This window comes from Anomaloglossus baeobatrachus, chromosome 7 (genome assembly GCF_048569485.1).
Source record: "Anomaloglossus baeobatrachus isolate aAnoBae1 chromosome 7, aAnoBae1.hap1, whole genome shotgun sequence".
Lineage (NCBI taxonomy): Eukaryota > Metazoa > Chordata > Amphibia > Anura > Aromobatidae > Anomaloglossus > Anomaloglossus baeobatrachus.
The window spans coordinates 254,796,391-254,811,263 of NC_134359.1; the positions used below are offsets into that span (position 1 = coordinate 254,796,391).

The 14,873-nt window shown below is 45.7% G+C and overlaps 2 protein-coding genes across 2 annotated transcripts in view; one reads left to right on the top strand and one right to left on the bottom strand.

Moving 5' to 3' along the window:
• Positions 1 to 1,714, bottom strand: part of TMEM130 (transmembrane protein 130) — a 49,268-nt gene extending 47,554 nt beyond the window's left edge. Inside the window, exon 1 of the mRNA XM_075318056.1 lies at positions 1,569 to 1,714. Within this exon, the coding sequence (XP_075174171.1) occupies positions 1,569 to 1,644 (76 nt within the window). The 5' untranslated portion in view covers positions 1,645 to 1,714. The remainder of the gene's footprint in view (positions 1 to 1,568) is intronic.
• Positions 1,715 to 13,455: 11,741 nt separating this feature from the next.
• Positions 13,456 to 14,873, top strand: part of TRRAP (transformation/transcription domain associated protein) — a 467,034-nt gene continuing 465,616 nt past the window's right edge. The window contains exon 1 of the mRNA XM_075319755.1: positions 13,456 to 13,522. The gene's annotated coding sequence lies outside the window, so the exon portion shown is untranslated. The remainder of the gene's footprint in view (positions 13,523 to 14,873) is intronic.

Consider the following 14,873-nt stretch of genomic DNA (forward strand, 5'->3'; position numbering starts at 1 on the left):
GAGGAGGAAGGAAGTACAATGCAACAGAGGTAAACTCTACAAACGCACCGAGCAAATAGGCACAACTTCAACCAGAAAGTCTGGGATAGCACACCTCACAGTCCACCAAAGGCAAACTATAGCTGGCACAGGTCGAACAAATCAACCAGCATAAATAAGAGGAGAGCAGATGTGATAGGCTTTCGCATAATGTGATCAAAGGAGCAAGCAGACCAGCAAAGATTAACTCTTGCTAGCCAGCTTATCAATCACCACACAGCAGGTTAATGCCCGAGTCTGCCTGTGTTGATGCCAGACACCAGAAAAAGCATTGGGCGGAGTATCAGAATCTGCAATCTGAACAGAGCCTGACAGTTTGTTTTCCTTTCTTGGTTCGCTCCTCTCCAGGTGTTTCTATTTTTTCTCGTTATTGTTTGTTCTATCACATTTTGGGTTGTCTTACGCATGTTCCCCTCTCACTGCACTTCCTTGCTGGCTATATTTTTATGTGGATTTATCTCTGGGAGTTCCAGCCCTTCAGCTTAGGGGTTTCACTTTACAGTAAATACAAGTTGAGTGCCTGTTGTGAGTTTGTGTGTCTTCCCAGTCATTAGTCCTTTTACATCACACTTGGTTTGTGCTTCTTCCTGCATACCTTCCTCCACCCTTGTAGACAGTGGGCGGTGGCCTCCCCTTTGGTCCTTCAGGTGCCATGAGAAACCCCTCAACGGCCTTTTAGGGAGCCAGGTTCAAAGTGGTGCTGTTAGTTGTGTGACTAGGGTCTTTCAGTCTGTACAGGGACCTGTTGGGTGTGGCTTTTCCATTATGTGAGTGATTTATGTTCTCAACAGTTATGCAGTTATAAGTGTATACATTGTACGTAACATTGGTGGGTAATGGGACAAATTTATTAAAACTGTGGGCATAAGAGGGTTGCATTAGCACCTATACATACTTCGGGCTCTGCTCTGAACTAATCCGTGCAGGTGAATTGGACGTGAGATCAGATCAGTGATGAAGCCAGTGGTCAGTACAAATAGCTTCATTGCACAAGCCCCACGTTTAGACTGTCGCTCATGCGGGCAATGTTCAGGGGCCAACGAGAGGACACAGGGGGTGTAAGGAACTAAAATCATGCCCACTGGAGGGAGGAATAATTTGGGGGAATAAACGATCCGCCAGACTAGTCCACATTAATTTGCTTATTGTCTACTAATATAATGAAGGAAACACATCATTCTAATGTAGGAGTAAAGTTGTACAACCTCATGGTGGTGGTTTTGGTACCTGACAGGTTCCCTTTAAATATTAATCCCTAATAATGGCAATAGAGAAATGATTCTGCACTATAACAATGACAGCTGAGATATCCAACAAAGGGCCAAAATATGCAATAAAATGCCAATAAAATCTTCCACACACCCCCGGCCTTAGGGGGACAGAATATTTTTTTATTACCCGATCTTACGTTACTTTAATTTTGCCCAAATAAATACAATTGTATGATACAGCCATTCACAGCGAAGACAGCCCCTGCAATATACCCGACAGCCTGCAATGCATCCTCATGGCATCAATGGATTACTCACGTCCAAATGTAGAACTGACAGCAGCGGTCAGGAAAATAAAGCAGTGGATTACAGGCGTGACGCTGGAGGAGGCCATGACACCTCTGTAGGGAGCAGGGAAGATCTGGAGCAGCTTTGTGCAGTCACATATGACAGCATCACCTTCCTCCTCTGGACCAGGGTGTTGTCGCCCTCTGGTGGAGATAGGTGGAGCTGCTTGTCAAGGTCTGCTTCTATTTATACATCTATTTATACATTACACTTGAATTCTGAAATCATTATGTTGCGGACGGGGGCCAGGCCGCTGCAGGGGCTGCTCGGATCCGAGTTTGTTACTGCAGCTCGAGTGGTAGCTGGACCCGGGCTCGTACAACCGTCCATCCTCACAACCCTAGGAAAGGGGGGTATTTACAGGGGACAGAGTTTTTGTAAGTGACGCCACCCGTGGGTTGCGGTGAGAGTTGGTAGCACTGCCGCTGCCTAGTGATGGGACGCCCAGGGCTGATGGAGCAGGGCAGCAGGATGGAATCCCCTCCACGGGTAGGGGAGGTGTAGTCCCGGGGCCCAGGGTGTACGGGAGCAATGGCTACGGAGAATGACATGCCGGGTTGGACCGGGGATGGATGGTGTACTCACAGTTCCAAAGAATTGCACACAAAGTCAAGTGGTAAACCAAATTGCCAGTGACCGGTCGCCTCCGGCGGGTGTATTTGGGTCCCACACCCGGGTGTAGCAAACAGGGGTCCCTTCCTCCTGCACTTGTCCCTAGGGAGCTCTCGTTGCCTGCAGGCGCTGGCCCTTTGGATCTCTAGCCCTTGGCGGTGGCTCTATATCCTGACGGGTTGGGCGGTTGCCTTCTGACGGGACTTGGTAGTTAGTGAACCCCGGGGGTTCTGGTCACACTCGGATTTGACCTTTGCCGGCGGCTCCTAGCCTGGGCGGGGTCCGATGACCCTGCCCTTGTGTGCTGACTACAGTCTGTTTCCACGGTCCGGAACCGGCGGGCCCACCGCCCATCTCCGGTCCTATGGCTTCACAGCTGCACTCACTCCTGCAGACGGCCACCACTGTCTGCCAACCTTGTGCATGGTGCCTGGGCTCCTTCCCAGACACTGGCAGTCCAGCTCCTCCACTTCTACCTCCTCACTCCCTTCTCTCCTCAACTCCCAACACTCACTCTCTGCCTTTCCCGCCTCCAGGACTGTGAACTCCTCGGTGGGTGGGGCCAACCACCTGGCTCCACCCCCACCTGGTGTGGACATCAGCTCCTGGAGAGGGGCAACAAGGGTTTTATGTTTGACTGATCTAACTGCCCGGGGAAGGGGGTGGGGCGGTGTTGAGCCTGTGACTGCCTGGCTAGGCAAGGGCGTCACACACTCAGTGTTTGTGTCTTCAATGGGACAACTCTGCTTGGAACGGGGAAGTCCATTCCTGGTATTTTGTACGTTGGGAGCTGTGGCCTGCGAAATCTGACCCTTGGGATCTCTGTGGGTTCTAGCGGACACCCTATCCCCCGCGTTGGGCTTCCATTTTGCTCTCTGGGCTTCTGTAGAACAAGGCCTGAAACCTTGTCCTCGGCTGGTCAATTGACAAGGGGCTTGAAACCTTCCTCGCCCTACGGTCCAGGTACCCCGTCTATGCACGGCCTCCGGACTGGATTCCCGCTGTCAGCACCGGCGGGCTATAACCCTGCCCCAGCCCACTTTAGGTCTCCCACAACCGGATCTCTGTCGCCTGTGGTCCTGCTTGCCATCTGCCACCTAGTCCGGTAGTCCAGGGGCCCCAACCCCTAACTCCGCTGCACTTCACACTCCTCCACTCTCAACTGTCAGAACTCTACTCCTCAACTCACGTGTTCCCGCCCCTGACACCTCAGGACCCCTAGGTGGGCGCTCCCATCCACCTGGTCCCGCCCACTGGTGTGTCCCTAATGTCATGGGGGGGGTGACTAGGCTTTACTGGCTAGTGTTGTGCAACTGGGTGTGGGTTTTGTGTTGGACTGCCAAGGAGGATGGAGTATTGTACCTGAGAGATTTGTACAACCTCTGTGACTACCTGGTTTTGCCAGGGCATCACAATTATCATAGTTTTAAATGTCACAACAGCAGCATCTAAAGGGTTCAGCTAAATTCGTTCCCAGCGATTACGCTGTATAACCCATCCGTCGCCCGTGCTGGACAGTGCAGGCTCAGGTCCTGCGCCTGCTACATGAATGCAGTGCGCATATATAGCATGTGCTGTGAATGGAAGTTTGGGGTGAGTGTCAATCACTCTGCCCCCCTATATAATGGACGGTTTGCCAGCTGCGACATTTGAGGCTTGTTCTTCCATCAGATCACATGGAAGCACAATCAGTTTGGAATCTGAGGAACCTTAAACTCTTTGTCATGATGTATAATTTCTGAGCAATTTTTGCAGCGTGGAATGGCACGTGATCCTGCTAAAAGAGACCTGTGCTGCTATGTACAATATTAGGTAGGTGATATATGTCACATCCACTTGACTATCAGGTCCCAAGGTTTCCTAGCAGAACATCGCCCAGAGCATCTCATGGCCTCCTCCCCAGGGGCGAAGATGACTCGCCCGCCCCAGGGCCTTGGGTGACTTGGTGTCGGGCCGGACTAGTCCGGGGTAGTCAGCGGTGGCGGGGCCGTGAGCCAGGTGGAGTCAATTAAAATGTGGCGGTATGGGGGTAGATGATAATAAAGTTTATATAAGATTCGTGACGCCACCTGTGGTAATTTGTGGCTATGGCGCCGCAGCTGCTGGAAGGGACTTTCGGGGCTGATGTTATGGCAGCTGAGGTGTTTCTTGCTCTCCACAGGTAGAGCAGGTACCCCGGGGCAACCTTTGGTGCTTGGTAAAGTCTATGGTGTTTGTTAACGAGATGCAGGATAAACCAGACGACACAGGGCTTGCAGTTAAGATGTTTACTACCTGTTCAGTGTCAGTGCTGCAGTTGACCGGTTACCCACGGAATGCCGGGATCCACTGTCAGGGACCTCCGCCGATCCCGAATAGGTCAAGGGTCAGTCCCGGTTCACCTCTCTATGTGTCCTTTCTCTGGCTGTCTTCCAGCGCTCAACTGTTTTTGGATTGTCTTGCGCCTCCACCACAGGGCCTGTACAAAGGTGGCTGACCTCAGTGGTATCTTGCTCACCTTCACCGGTGATCTGTGGCGGGTTGTGGCCCTGGGCGCCTGCAACGATCTCCCAGGCCTTCGGTTTTACTTTAAGGAAATGTCTTTCTTCCCTCAGTCTAGGGACCATCCCTGATTTTGCAGCCTGATCCCTCCACCCGATCTTTCTAGTGGAACAGGTCACGGGACAATTGCCCTTCCATGACCCTGGAATCCCTTCGTTCGGTGTCACCTGGGCCTAGCAAGACCCCAGGATCTCCACCAGGAACCTCCTTCACTCCTTCTCTTCTGGAACTCACTCCTCGTTCCTCTGCTCACTCTTTCTGACTCCTCCCACACACACCCTGGCTAGGCCCCACCCACACCATTGGGACCAATGAATGGGACTTACGGCCCCATGACCTGACTGTCTATGGGGGTTACTGCCACTATCCCTGACCCGGTATAACAAGAAAAAATTCCAGCAACAAGTCCATGGAAAAATCTTCATTAAAAATTCATCTTTTATTTGTCAAACTTGTAAAAACAGTCCATGTTAATAACTGCCCCAACAGAGGACGCGTTTCGAACGACCAAGTTCTTAATCCGTCTCTAATTCTTCTGAGAAAAAAATGGACTCATTAAAAAGGGCTGAAACCCTAACATGGACCTCATTAACCAGTAAAAAAGGTTTGGAAGGAGCAGCAAAGAAATTCTCCTATTGACCCTTCCTATTCAAAGTCCCAAAGAAGACTAAACACAGTCTCCTATAGCACTAGTTCCAATATGTCCAAATTCTAGTTTGTTTTTAATTATTCTTATTTCCATCTAAATTTTTATTCTTATCTTCTTTTATCTTAGTGCTATCACTGTATTTCTCTGTCACTATTTCCCAATCGTAAACAGATTCAAGGGAAAGAGAAAAAAGAAAGAAAAAAACCCCATCTAATAGAATTTATTTCACTAGGGATTTTTTTCTGTAATGTTTTTCATGAATTTTTTCAACGAATTTTTTAACAAACTTTCAATAGAGCCCACTTTTTTCTCAATCAGAAAAAGGACAATGGACAATACTAAACATAACATTCCTGTCCGGTCTTATATTCACAATGATATGAAAACAAAATGATAAAAATTTACAAAAAAATACAAAAAAACAAAAAAATCAAGATTTTACATTTCACATGTTATCCTTCCCTAATATGCATGTAACACATCATTCCTCCTATTCAAACCCATATTCAAAGTCCCAAAGAAGACTAACCACAGTCTCCTGTAGCACTCGTTCCCATATGTCCAAATTCTGGTTTGTTTTTAATCATTCTTATTTCCATCTAAATTTTTATTCTTATTTTCTTTTATCTTAGTGCTATCACTGTATCTCTCTGTCACTATTTCCCAATCGTAAACAAATTCAAGGGAAAGAGAAAAAAAGAGAGCAAAAAACCCCATCTAATAGAATTTATTTTACTAGGAATTTTTTCTGTAGTGTTTTTCATGAATTTTTTAACAAACTTTCAATAAAGCCCACTTTTTTCTCAATCAGAAAAAGGACAAAGGACAATACTAACCATCACATTCCTGTTCGGTCTTATATCCACAATGATATGAAAACAGAATTATAAAAATTTACAAAAAAATACAAAAATCCCTAGTGAAATAAATTCTATTAGATGGGGTTTTTTTCTTTCTTTTTTCTCTTTCCCTTGAATCTGTTTACGATTGGGAAATAGTGACAGAGAAATACAGTGATAGCACTAAGATAAAAGAAGATAAGAATAAAAATTTAGATGGAAATAAGAATAATTAAAAACAAACTAGAATTTGGACATATTGGAACTAGTGCTATAGGAGACTGTGTTTAGTCTTCTTTGGGACTTTGAATAGGAAGGGTTAATAGGAGAATTTCTTTGCTGCTCCTTCCAAACCTTTTTTACTGGTTAATGAGGTCCATGTTAGGGTTTCAGCCCTTTTTAATGAGTCCATTTTTTTCTCAGAAGAATTAGAGACGGATTAAGAACTTGGTCGTTCGAAACGCGTCCTCTGTTGGGGCAGTTATTAACATGGACTGTTTTTACAAGTTTGACAAATAAAAGATGAATTTTTAATGAAGATTTTTCCATGGACTTGTTGCTGGAATTTTTTCTTGTTATATGAAATGAGTTCTGCTACCTTCCTTTCCGTGCACGGTCCTGGATAAGCGGTCTCCGGCAGAAAGCAGGTGAGCTGGACAAAGTAAATTTGTTTGTATCCCTGACCCAGTGTATGCCTACCAATTGTTGTGTGCAGGTTTTATCTGTGAACCGGTAGTTGACCCCATTCTTACCCGTGAAGGGATACCACACCTCTGGCTGAGGTGCAATATCTCTGTGGCGACGGAAGCCTCAGGGGCGCCACAGATATATCATCATTGCAGCCTGTGCAAGGGTCGAAGAGGTGAGGGGACCCTTTTCCACTTCAAGTTCCTCATCATAATTGTACATGTATGTTGTTGCTCACTGTGTCAGCCAGTGCTGCTCCCCATAGTGCAGCCTGGTGCTACCTTGTAGGGTTGGTCCAAGTGATGGCCGATGCGAGCGGTTGAAGTGAAAGTAAATAAACACAAACACCCAAAAAATCCTTTATTTGAAATAAAAGACAAAAAAGCCCCCTCTTTCACCCCCCAAACACTTTTCTAGGTCCGACGTAATCCACACTTAGAGATCAGTGATGAGGGGGTGTCTCGTAGATGCATGAAATTACTAATCTAGGACTTAGTGGCTGCTGTGGGCTGCCATTAACTCCCTCATTACCCCGATTGCCACCGCACCAGGGCAATCGGGAAGAGCTGGGTAAAGTTCCAGGACTGTTGCATCTATTGGATGCGGCAATTCCAGGCAGCTGCTGGCTATTTTTAGGCTGCGGAGAGCCTAATAACCATAGGCCTCCCAAGTCTGAGAATACCAGTCCCCAGCTTTATCTTGGCTGGTATCAAAATTGGGGGGACCGCACGCCATTTTTTTTATATTATTTATTTATTTTACTGTACGATATAGACCTGCTCACCGGCGGCTATAATTGGTTGCAGTCAGACACGCTGTCACTCAGCGTGGGAGCGCGTCTGACTGCAACCAATCACAGACGCTGGTGAGTGGGGGGAAGCAGTGAATATGTATGAGCCTAATGAGCGGCCAGCTCGGAAAGAACAAAGAACTGCCTCGGAAGCAGTGTGATAGGCACGCTAGTGATCGGTGAGTATGTAGCGCTTGGAGCGAGAGAGAGAAACAGAGAGACACCGACACCCCAAAATCACTCCATCATTGATTTTGTCATTCTGGAACTAAGTTGATGATCTGCGTTTTTGTTGACAAAACCGTTGGTAAAACATATGCAAAATGCAAACAATTTGTAGGCATGTATTTTGCCATCCGATTTTTCAACCCACCCCTTATTGATTTCAATGGCTGACAAAAGTTGACAAAAACGCAAGAAAGAATGAACATGCTGCCTCTTTTTTGTCACAAAATTTTGTAAAAAAAAAAAATCAGACAAATAAACTGCACTGTGCGCATAGCAAATTTGACTTCTTAAAGACTTTGCTGGGAAGTCAAAAGTCAGAAAGTTCTGACAACAAAACGTGACAACAACGCGACAAAGACTGCAGAGTGCGCATGTAGCCTAACATATAATGCACTAAAATACATAAAAGCCAATCAACAGATAAAATACACTTTCACAATACAACATCCGACATCTTTGGGGGGGGGGGGGGGTCATTGCTTCAAGACCCATGATTTTTGATTCAAGCAGGGTGTTCTTAAACTGGGTAGTGCATTTCACTCTAAAATCTCTTGATAATCTTCTGATTTCATGATTACTGTAATACAGGCAAGTACTCCAGTACCAAACGCAGCAAAACAACCACACAGCAATATGCATCCTCCACCATGCTTAACTGTTGGTAGGGTGTTTTTTTTCCTTATAAGCTTCATTGCGCTGTCTGTAAACAAACTGTTGCTTTGCATTACCAAAAAGGTCTAGTTTGGTTTCATCTGTCCACAGAACATTTTCTCACAAGGCTTGTGGTTTGTCAAGGTACTCTTCGGCAAAGATCAGTTGCTCCTTTTTATGTCTTTTTTTATCTTCTTTGGCCTTTGCTGAAAACATGACCTCAGACTGTTCCAGGTTGGCCTACAAGTCTTTGGATGTTTGACGTGGTGTTTTTTTTACACCATTCGCACCAACCTTCGAAGACTTCTCTTGTCAATTTTCCTCATTCCTCCACGTCCAGGGAGGTTCTTGATGGTTCCATACTTGGCAAACCTCTTAACATTGCACACTATTGAAACTGGGATACCAAGGTCTTTGGAGATGGTCTTATACCCTTTGGAAGCCTTGTGTTTCCTAATAATAGCAGTTTTTATGTTCTCACACAGCTCGTTTAGCTTCACAATTGTGACAAAGGAACTGGGCCTACCATGTGGCTTTTTAAAACTGAAGTCATCATTCATTGGCTAATTCATGTCTGTGGCATCTGACTGTGGCTCAGTGGAGAGTGAAACGGATCACAGCACAGGAGGCCGCCGGATCAAATTGAAAGGCATGACACAATGTCATTCATGAGTGGATGATGGATTTGATAGCTGGTAATGCAGGGGCAGACATATCATTGGTGCAACCGTGCAGCCCCTCAGAGTCCCAGGAGGTGAGTGGGCTAACTTCTACCTAAAAAGCAGGTGGAATTGTCCATTATGAGGATCTATTTTGCTGCAAAGGGCCCATATATTGTTCTTCCACAGAGGCCCTCTTCTGTCTGTGTCCGCCACTAAGACAATGGATATAGTAATATTTGTAATGAGTCACAGTCATAAACTTTATACACTTACTAGCTGTAGTACCTGGGCATTGCCCGGGATAGTAACTGTCTCTCTGCCTCTCTCCCACTCTCTGTCTGTCAGTCTCTGTTTGTGTCTTTCTTTGTCTGTCTGTGTCTCTGTCTGTCTGTTTCTATCTCTCTGTCTGTATTTGTATCAGTCTGTCTCCATCTCTGTGTCTGTCTCTATATGTGTGTCTGTCTGTCTCTCTCTTTCCCCGTCGGTCTCTTTCCCCATTTGTCTTTGTCTGTCTCTTTCCCAGTCTGTCTCTTTGACCGGCTGTCTCTTTGACCGGCTGTCTCTTTCCAGGGCTGTCTTTTTTCCCGTCTGTCTCTTTGCCCGGGCTGTCTCTGTCTGTCTCTTTCCACGTCTGTCTCTGTCTGTCTGTCTCTTTCTGTCTCTCTCTATCCGTCTCCCCACTAACATATTACCTCACACATAAGTTTCTTATACTAACAGTTTATTTTATTCCTATAGCAACCACTGACAGTTGCTATTAATAGCCTATACCTCCTATCTCCATTCAGTTTAATGGAAGCAGGATTTTGGAGAGTAATTGTAAAGCAAGGGGTTACAGTTTCCCATCAAAACATAGTCTATGACGTTCCCTCAGTCACATGGGGCGTCTGTGTAAAATTTTGTGATTGTAAATGCGACGGTGCAAATTCCTTTAGCGGACATACACACATACATACATACACTGAGCTTTATATATTAGATAACCTCCCTTATGGGCAGATGAAACCCAGCACTTTTGGGAAATTTCCATCTAAAAAAGTGTCACATGTCCTCAAAGTATCCTCCAAGATACTAATCTGCTGAAATCAGAGCACATGTCCACATATTGTTTTTATGTTTGGTATATATTTTCCCAATGTATGTGCCAATCAACTCATAGGAGTACAACCTACTTTTAGTGATTACCAATCTGTATTCCCCACAGCCGCACCTCATTTTCAGTTTATGCCCCATCCACACACCATAAATGTTTGTAGATTCCAGGTCTCCTTTCATTTATTGATGGAGGAATCTGACATCACACATGTGGAGACACGGGGCTCAGTGGGTGCTCTCGTCTACTTAAACCCGCCGCCTTTAGAAAGACAGCGTGGCTTAGGGCTCATCCCAACTGAACGCCGGCCTCCTTAACCGTGGGCGTAACACTACTCAGACAACACAGGGTGAGGGAACCACAATAATTAGACTTTATTGGATCCCCAAACAATTAACGGCACATAACACATAACCAGCAAAACCACAAATGTAACAGGCAACAGAGTCTCACCCTTCCGCTGGCTCACCAGGGATTTAGAATGTCCATGCCTTAGAGGTTCCAGGGCTATTTACTCCAATCCAGCAGCACCCCGCTTTTGGCGGGCACCCACCGAGAAAGGAATAATGCCAGATTCAGGAAGCTGTGTGAGGTCTGTAACAGGTGACTGAACTGTCCCAACCTGAGTGTCCTCCTTAGGTAGTCCTGGTATGATGTTACAATCCTGGAAGCTGGAGTCGAAATCCCTAGGCTGTGGATATGGTCTCCAACCGGAACCGGAGTCCCTAGATTGAAGCCATAAGATATCCTGATCCTCTAGTCAGCTCCAAAGAGCTTAGACTGGATCCATCAGCATCCATCAACAATAACCTGGTGACTTAAAGAAATCCATTTTATAGCCACAGCCTTCCACTTGTATACACTGCGTCCTCATCGATTGGTTGGACAAGATCGCCTCTCTCATTGGATGAATCTCAAGCTGCATGGACAATGTTCATCCAAATGATGTCTACAGAAAGACTGAGGGTATACATGTAGTCTGGAAGTCACAGACTAGATAATGGCTACTAAGGTAATTTACATTAGATTAGCAATACACAACTACATTACAATGAATGCTCAGAGGGGCCTGGCAGACACAATGGTTTAGCAAACATGAGTTAACAAAAACTTCAATACTAAACTCCCAAGAGTCTTGTAGAAACAATGAGGGCTTATCCCCCATCTATACACACAGAAGAATAATACGTCTGGCTGAATTTTAAGAAACTTTAATCCATGCTAGGCAATGGGTGTCCATGTCGTCACAACACACAAAAAAAAACCATTCAGAAATGTTGGACAGGTCTCTCCTTTTTTGTGCATTTCCTGGGAAAGTTGCCAATGACACTTTACAAGACAGAGGATTTATCCAACTCCCCCCACCCAAAAAAAAAAGGTATGGTAAAGCATGTATAAACTAAACCTATCGGAAAAAAATAGACACTAAGTATTATTTGAAGCACTTGCAAATCTCGGAAAAAAAAATAGACACTAAGTATTATTTGAAGCACTTCCAAATCACCCATCTTTTTAGAGTTAGAAGCTGCAGGGAAATTGTGTGACTATGGGAATCTCCTGCCAGAAACGGCCAGACTCCCAATACAAAAGACAGAAGTGATTCATTACCATCACTGCCTTCCTATATACAGAGAGCTAACAGGGTGGCACGGTGGCTCAGTGGTTAGCACTGCAGTCTTTCAGCGCTGGGATCCTGGGTTCGAATCCCACCAGGGACACCATCTGCAAGGAGTTTGTATGTTCTCCCCGTGTTTGCGTGGGCTTCCTCCGGGTTCTCTGGTTTCCTCCCACACTCCAAAGACATACAGATAGGGACTCTAGATTGTGAGCCCCAATGGGGACAGTATTCCTGATGTATGTACAGCCCTGCGGAATACGTTAGCGCTATATAAAAATAAAGATTTATTTTATTTAGCTAAACAGGAGAAAACATAAATGGCGCTTCATCATCTGTACCCCAAGGATTATTTGAGGGAGCAGGATCTATGCCGTCTTATCAGACCTAGATTACCTCTATGGTGCAGGCAGGAGGCTGGATTTCCCCTGTAACTTACCCTAATATGCCAAGCTCAGTTTCAGAGGAAATCGTCAATTATATTTAACTTATTTAAATAATGAATTGCCTCCCAAATGTCATAGTGGGTACAATATGTGAAATAAATGAAAAAAAAAAAAAAGAAAATATGGGGAAAAAATACAAAATAAAAAAAGAAAGAAAAACTGTCCATCCAAAACACTAACCCCATTGAAAAAGAAATCCAAATGTCCACTACATGAAGATAATTGTTACATAATGGTGACTCCAATTTAGAATGTATTTTACTGATAACTTTTGGTAGCAAAAAAAATCTTTTTAAAAACCTAAAAATCAAAATAAAAAATAAATATATATATCAGAAAAAAATAAATAAAATGAATAAATAATAAAATATAACAGATGTGTGTGTGTGTGTGTGTGTGTGTGTGTGTGTGTGTGTGTGTGTGTGTGTGTGTGTGTATATATATATATATATATATATATATATATATATATATATATATATATATATATATTATAAAAATTTTCATATCAGAGAACAAGAGGCAAAAATGATTTGGGCATTGGATGAAAAAATACTTTAGAGCTCTGGAAAAATACATGTAAAAGAAAAACCCTAAAAACGTGTCTGGTCATGAACTGGTTAATTATTTTCCATTACTGCCTATCACAGATTACCAGAAACTCTATATAGCATTGCATCACTCTACAACCAAGCTTTATTAGCGCTACCTAAACGATACTCCGTGAGAGCGAATCGGATTGCAGGACGTATAACTCACGCTTCAGTCTCAGAATGATGACATCACAAGACCATCAAAAGTTAAGGTCTTGTAATAGGTATCCCTCCGTCTCACAATATAGTCCCTCTCAATACAAATTGCTTTATTTTTAACAGTTCCTTGTGGTAATATCGGAGATGGCGATGATTTTCATCAGGGATCGGAGTTATTATTGCATTATAGAGGGTTAGAGTGGAAGGTTTTGTTTGTAGAGAAGAGATCATCACTCGCGCAAAGGCTGCTGGGACGGGATGCTCGAGGTGTGCTGAGCGGGAGACGGCGGAAGGTTCCTCTGTCCGTGGCTGGTGCTGGGGTGGAATGCCGGGCCGGTAGCTACGAGGTGATCACCACGGTAAGAGCTGTGGCTGGAATTATCTGGGCCGGTGGTTTATGGTTGTCAGCATTATATGATAATGGTGATCGGGCGGAGGCCTGAGGTGCTCCTGTGCCGGCACAGTGCTGATCCTGCCCGGCCAGGGAGGACGCACTGGGGAGGTGCAGTGTGTGAGTGCAGCGGCTGGTGCTGGCTGCAGTGCACTGCGCGCTATGGCTGGATCTCACAGTTCAGTGCTGTTCACACTTGGTTTGGACTGGAATGCCGCATGTAATGAGCATAGTGAGTCTGTCCCACAAGAAGAGAGAACATGCTGCTCGTAATAAGCGTCATCTAAGCAGAATGCTAATGATTAGAGATCAGCATGTGGCCTCATCTGTTTGTATTGTGTATGGCGGAAATAGACGAGTGTTACATTTGTCATAGTCCATTATTTGCCCCGTATACCGCGACACTGTGCAGTGTTCTCCAGATGATGGGCGGGGAATTGCTTATAGGGAGCCTGTCATTAGATCTATGCCGCCTGATCTGTGGGCATTGCTAAGATTCCTGCCGTTTCATCTGCGGGCAGCATTACAATCCATGGTGCCTGATCTGCAGGCTACATTATGATTCCTGCCGCCTGATTCGCTGGCGGCGCTAAGATCTCCTGCCGCCTGATTCGCTGGCGGCGCTAAGATCTCCTTCCGCCTGATTCGCTGGCGGCGCTAAGATCTCCTTCCGCCTGATTCACTGGCGGCGCTAAGATCTCCTGCCGGCGCTAAGATCTCCTGCCGCCTGATTCACTGGCGGCGCTAAGATCTCCTGCCGCCGCTAAGATCTCCTGCCGCCTGATTCGCTGGCGGCGCTAAGATCTCCTGCCGCCTGATTCGCTGGCGGCGCTAAGATCTCCTGCCGCCTTATTTGCGGGCTGGCGCTAAGATCCCTGCTGCCTAATCTGGGCGGCGCTAAGACCCTTGTTGCCTCAGGGTACTTTCACACTTGCGTTCAGCGCATTCCGTCACTATGGAGAATAGCGCAGTCCGTTAACGCACTGCGCTATTCTACATAGACTTGTATGGACGACGCACTGTAACGCAAGTGTCAGCGTTGCATCCGCTGGACGACGCAGCGTTGTTATTTTGACGCTGCGCCGGGCGGTAGGAACGCAGCATGGAACTTTTTTTGAGCAGCGCAATCCGTAGGATTTCACTGCGCATGCTCTCTCTGGCTCCCTGCACATGTAACCAAGGTAAATATCGGGTAACCAAGCAAAGTGCTTTGCCGATATTTACCCTCGCTATGTGTGCAGGGAGCCCGACACTTCCCCGCTTGGCTCCGCCCCCTCCCACACTCCACTCCGCATGTATGTACACACACTCTCACCTGT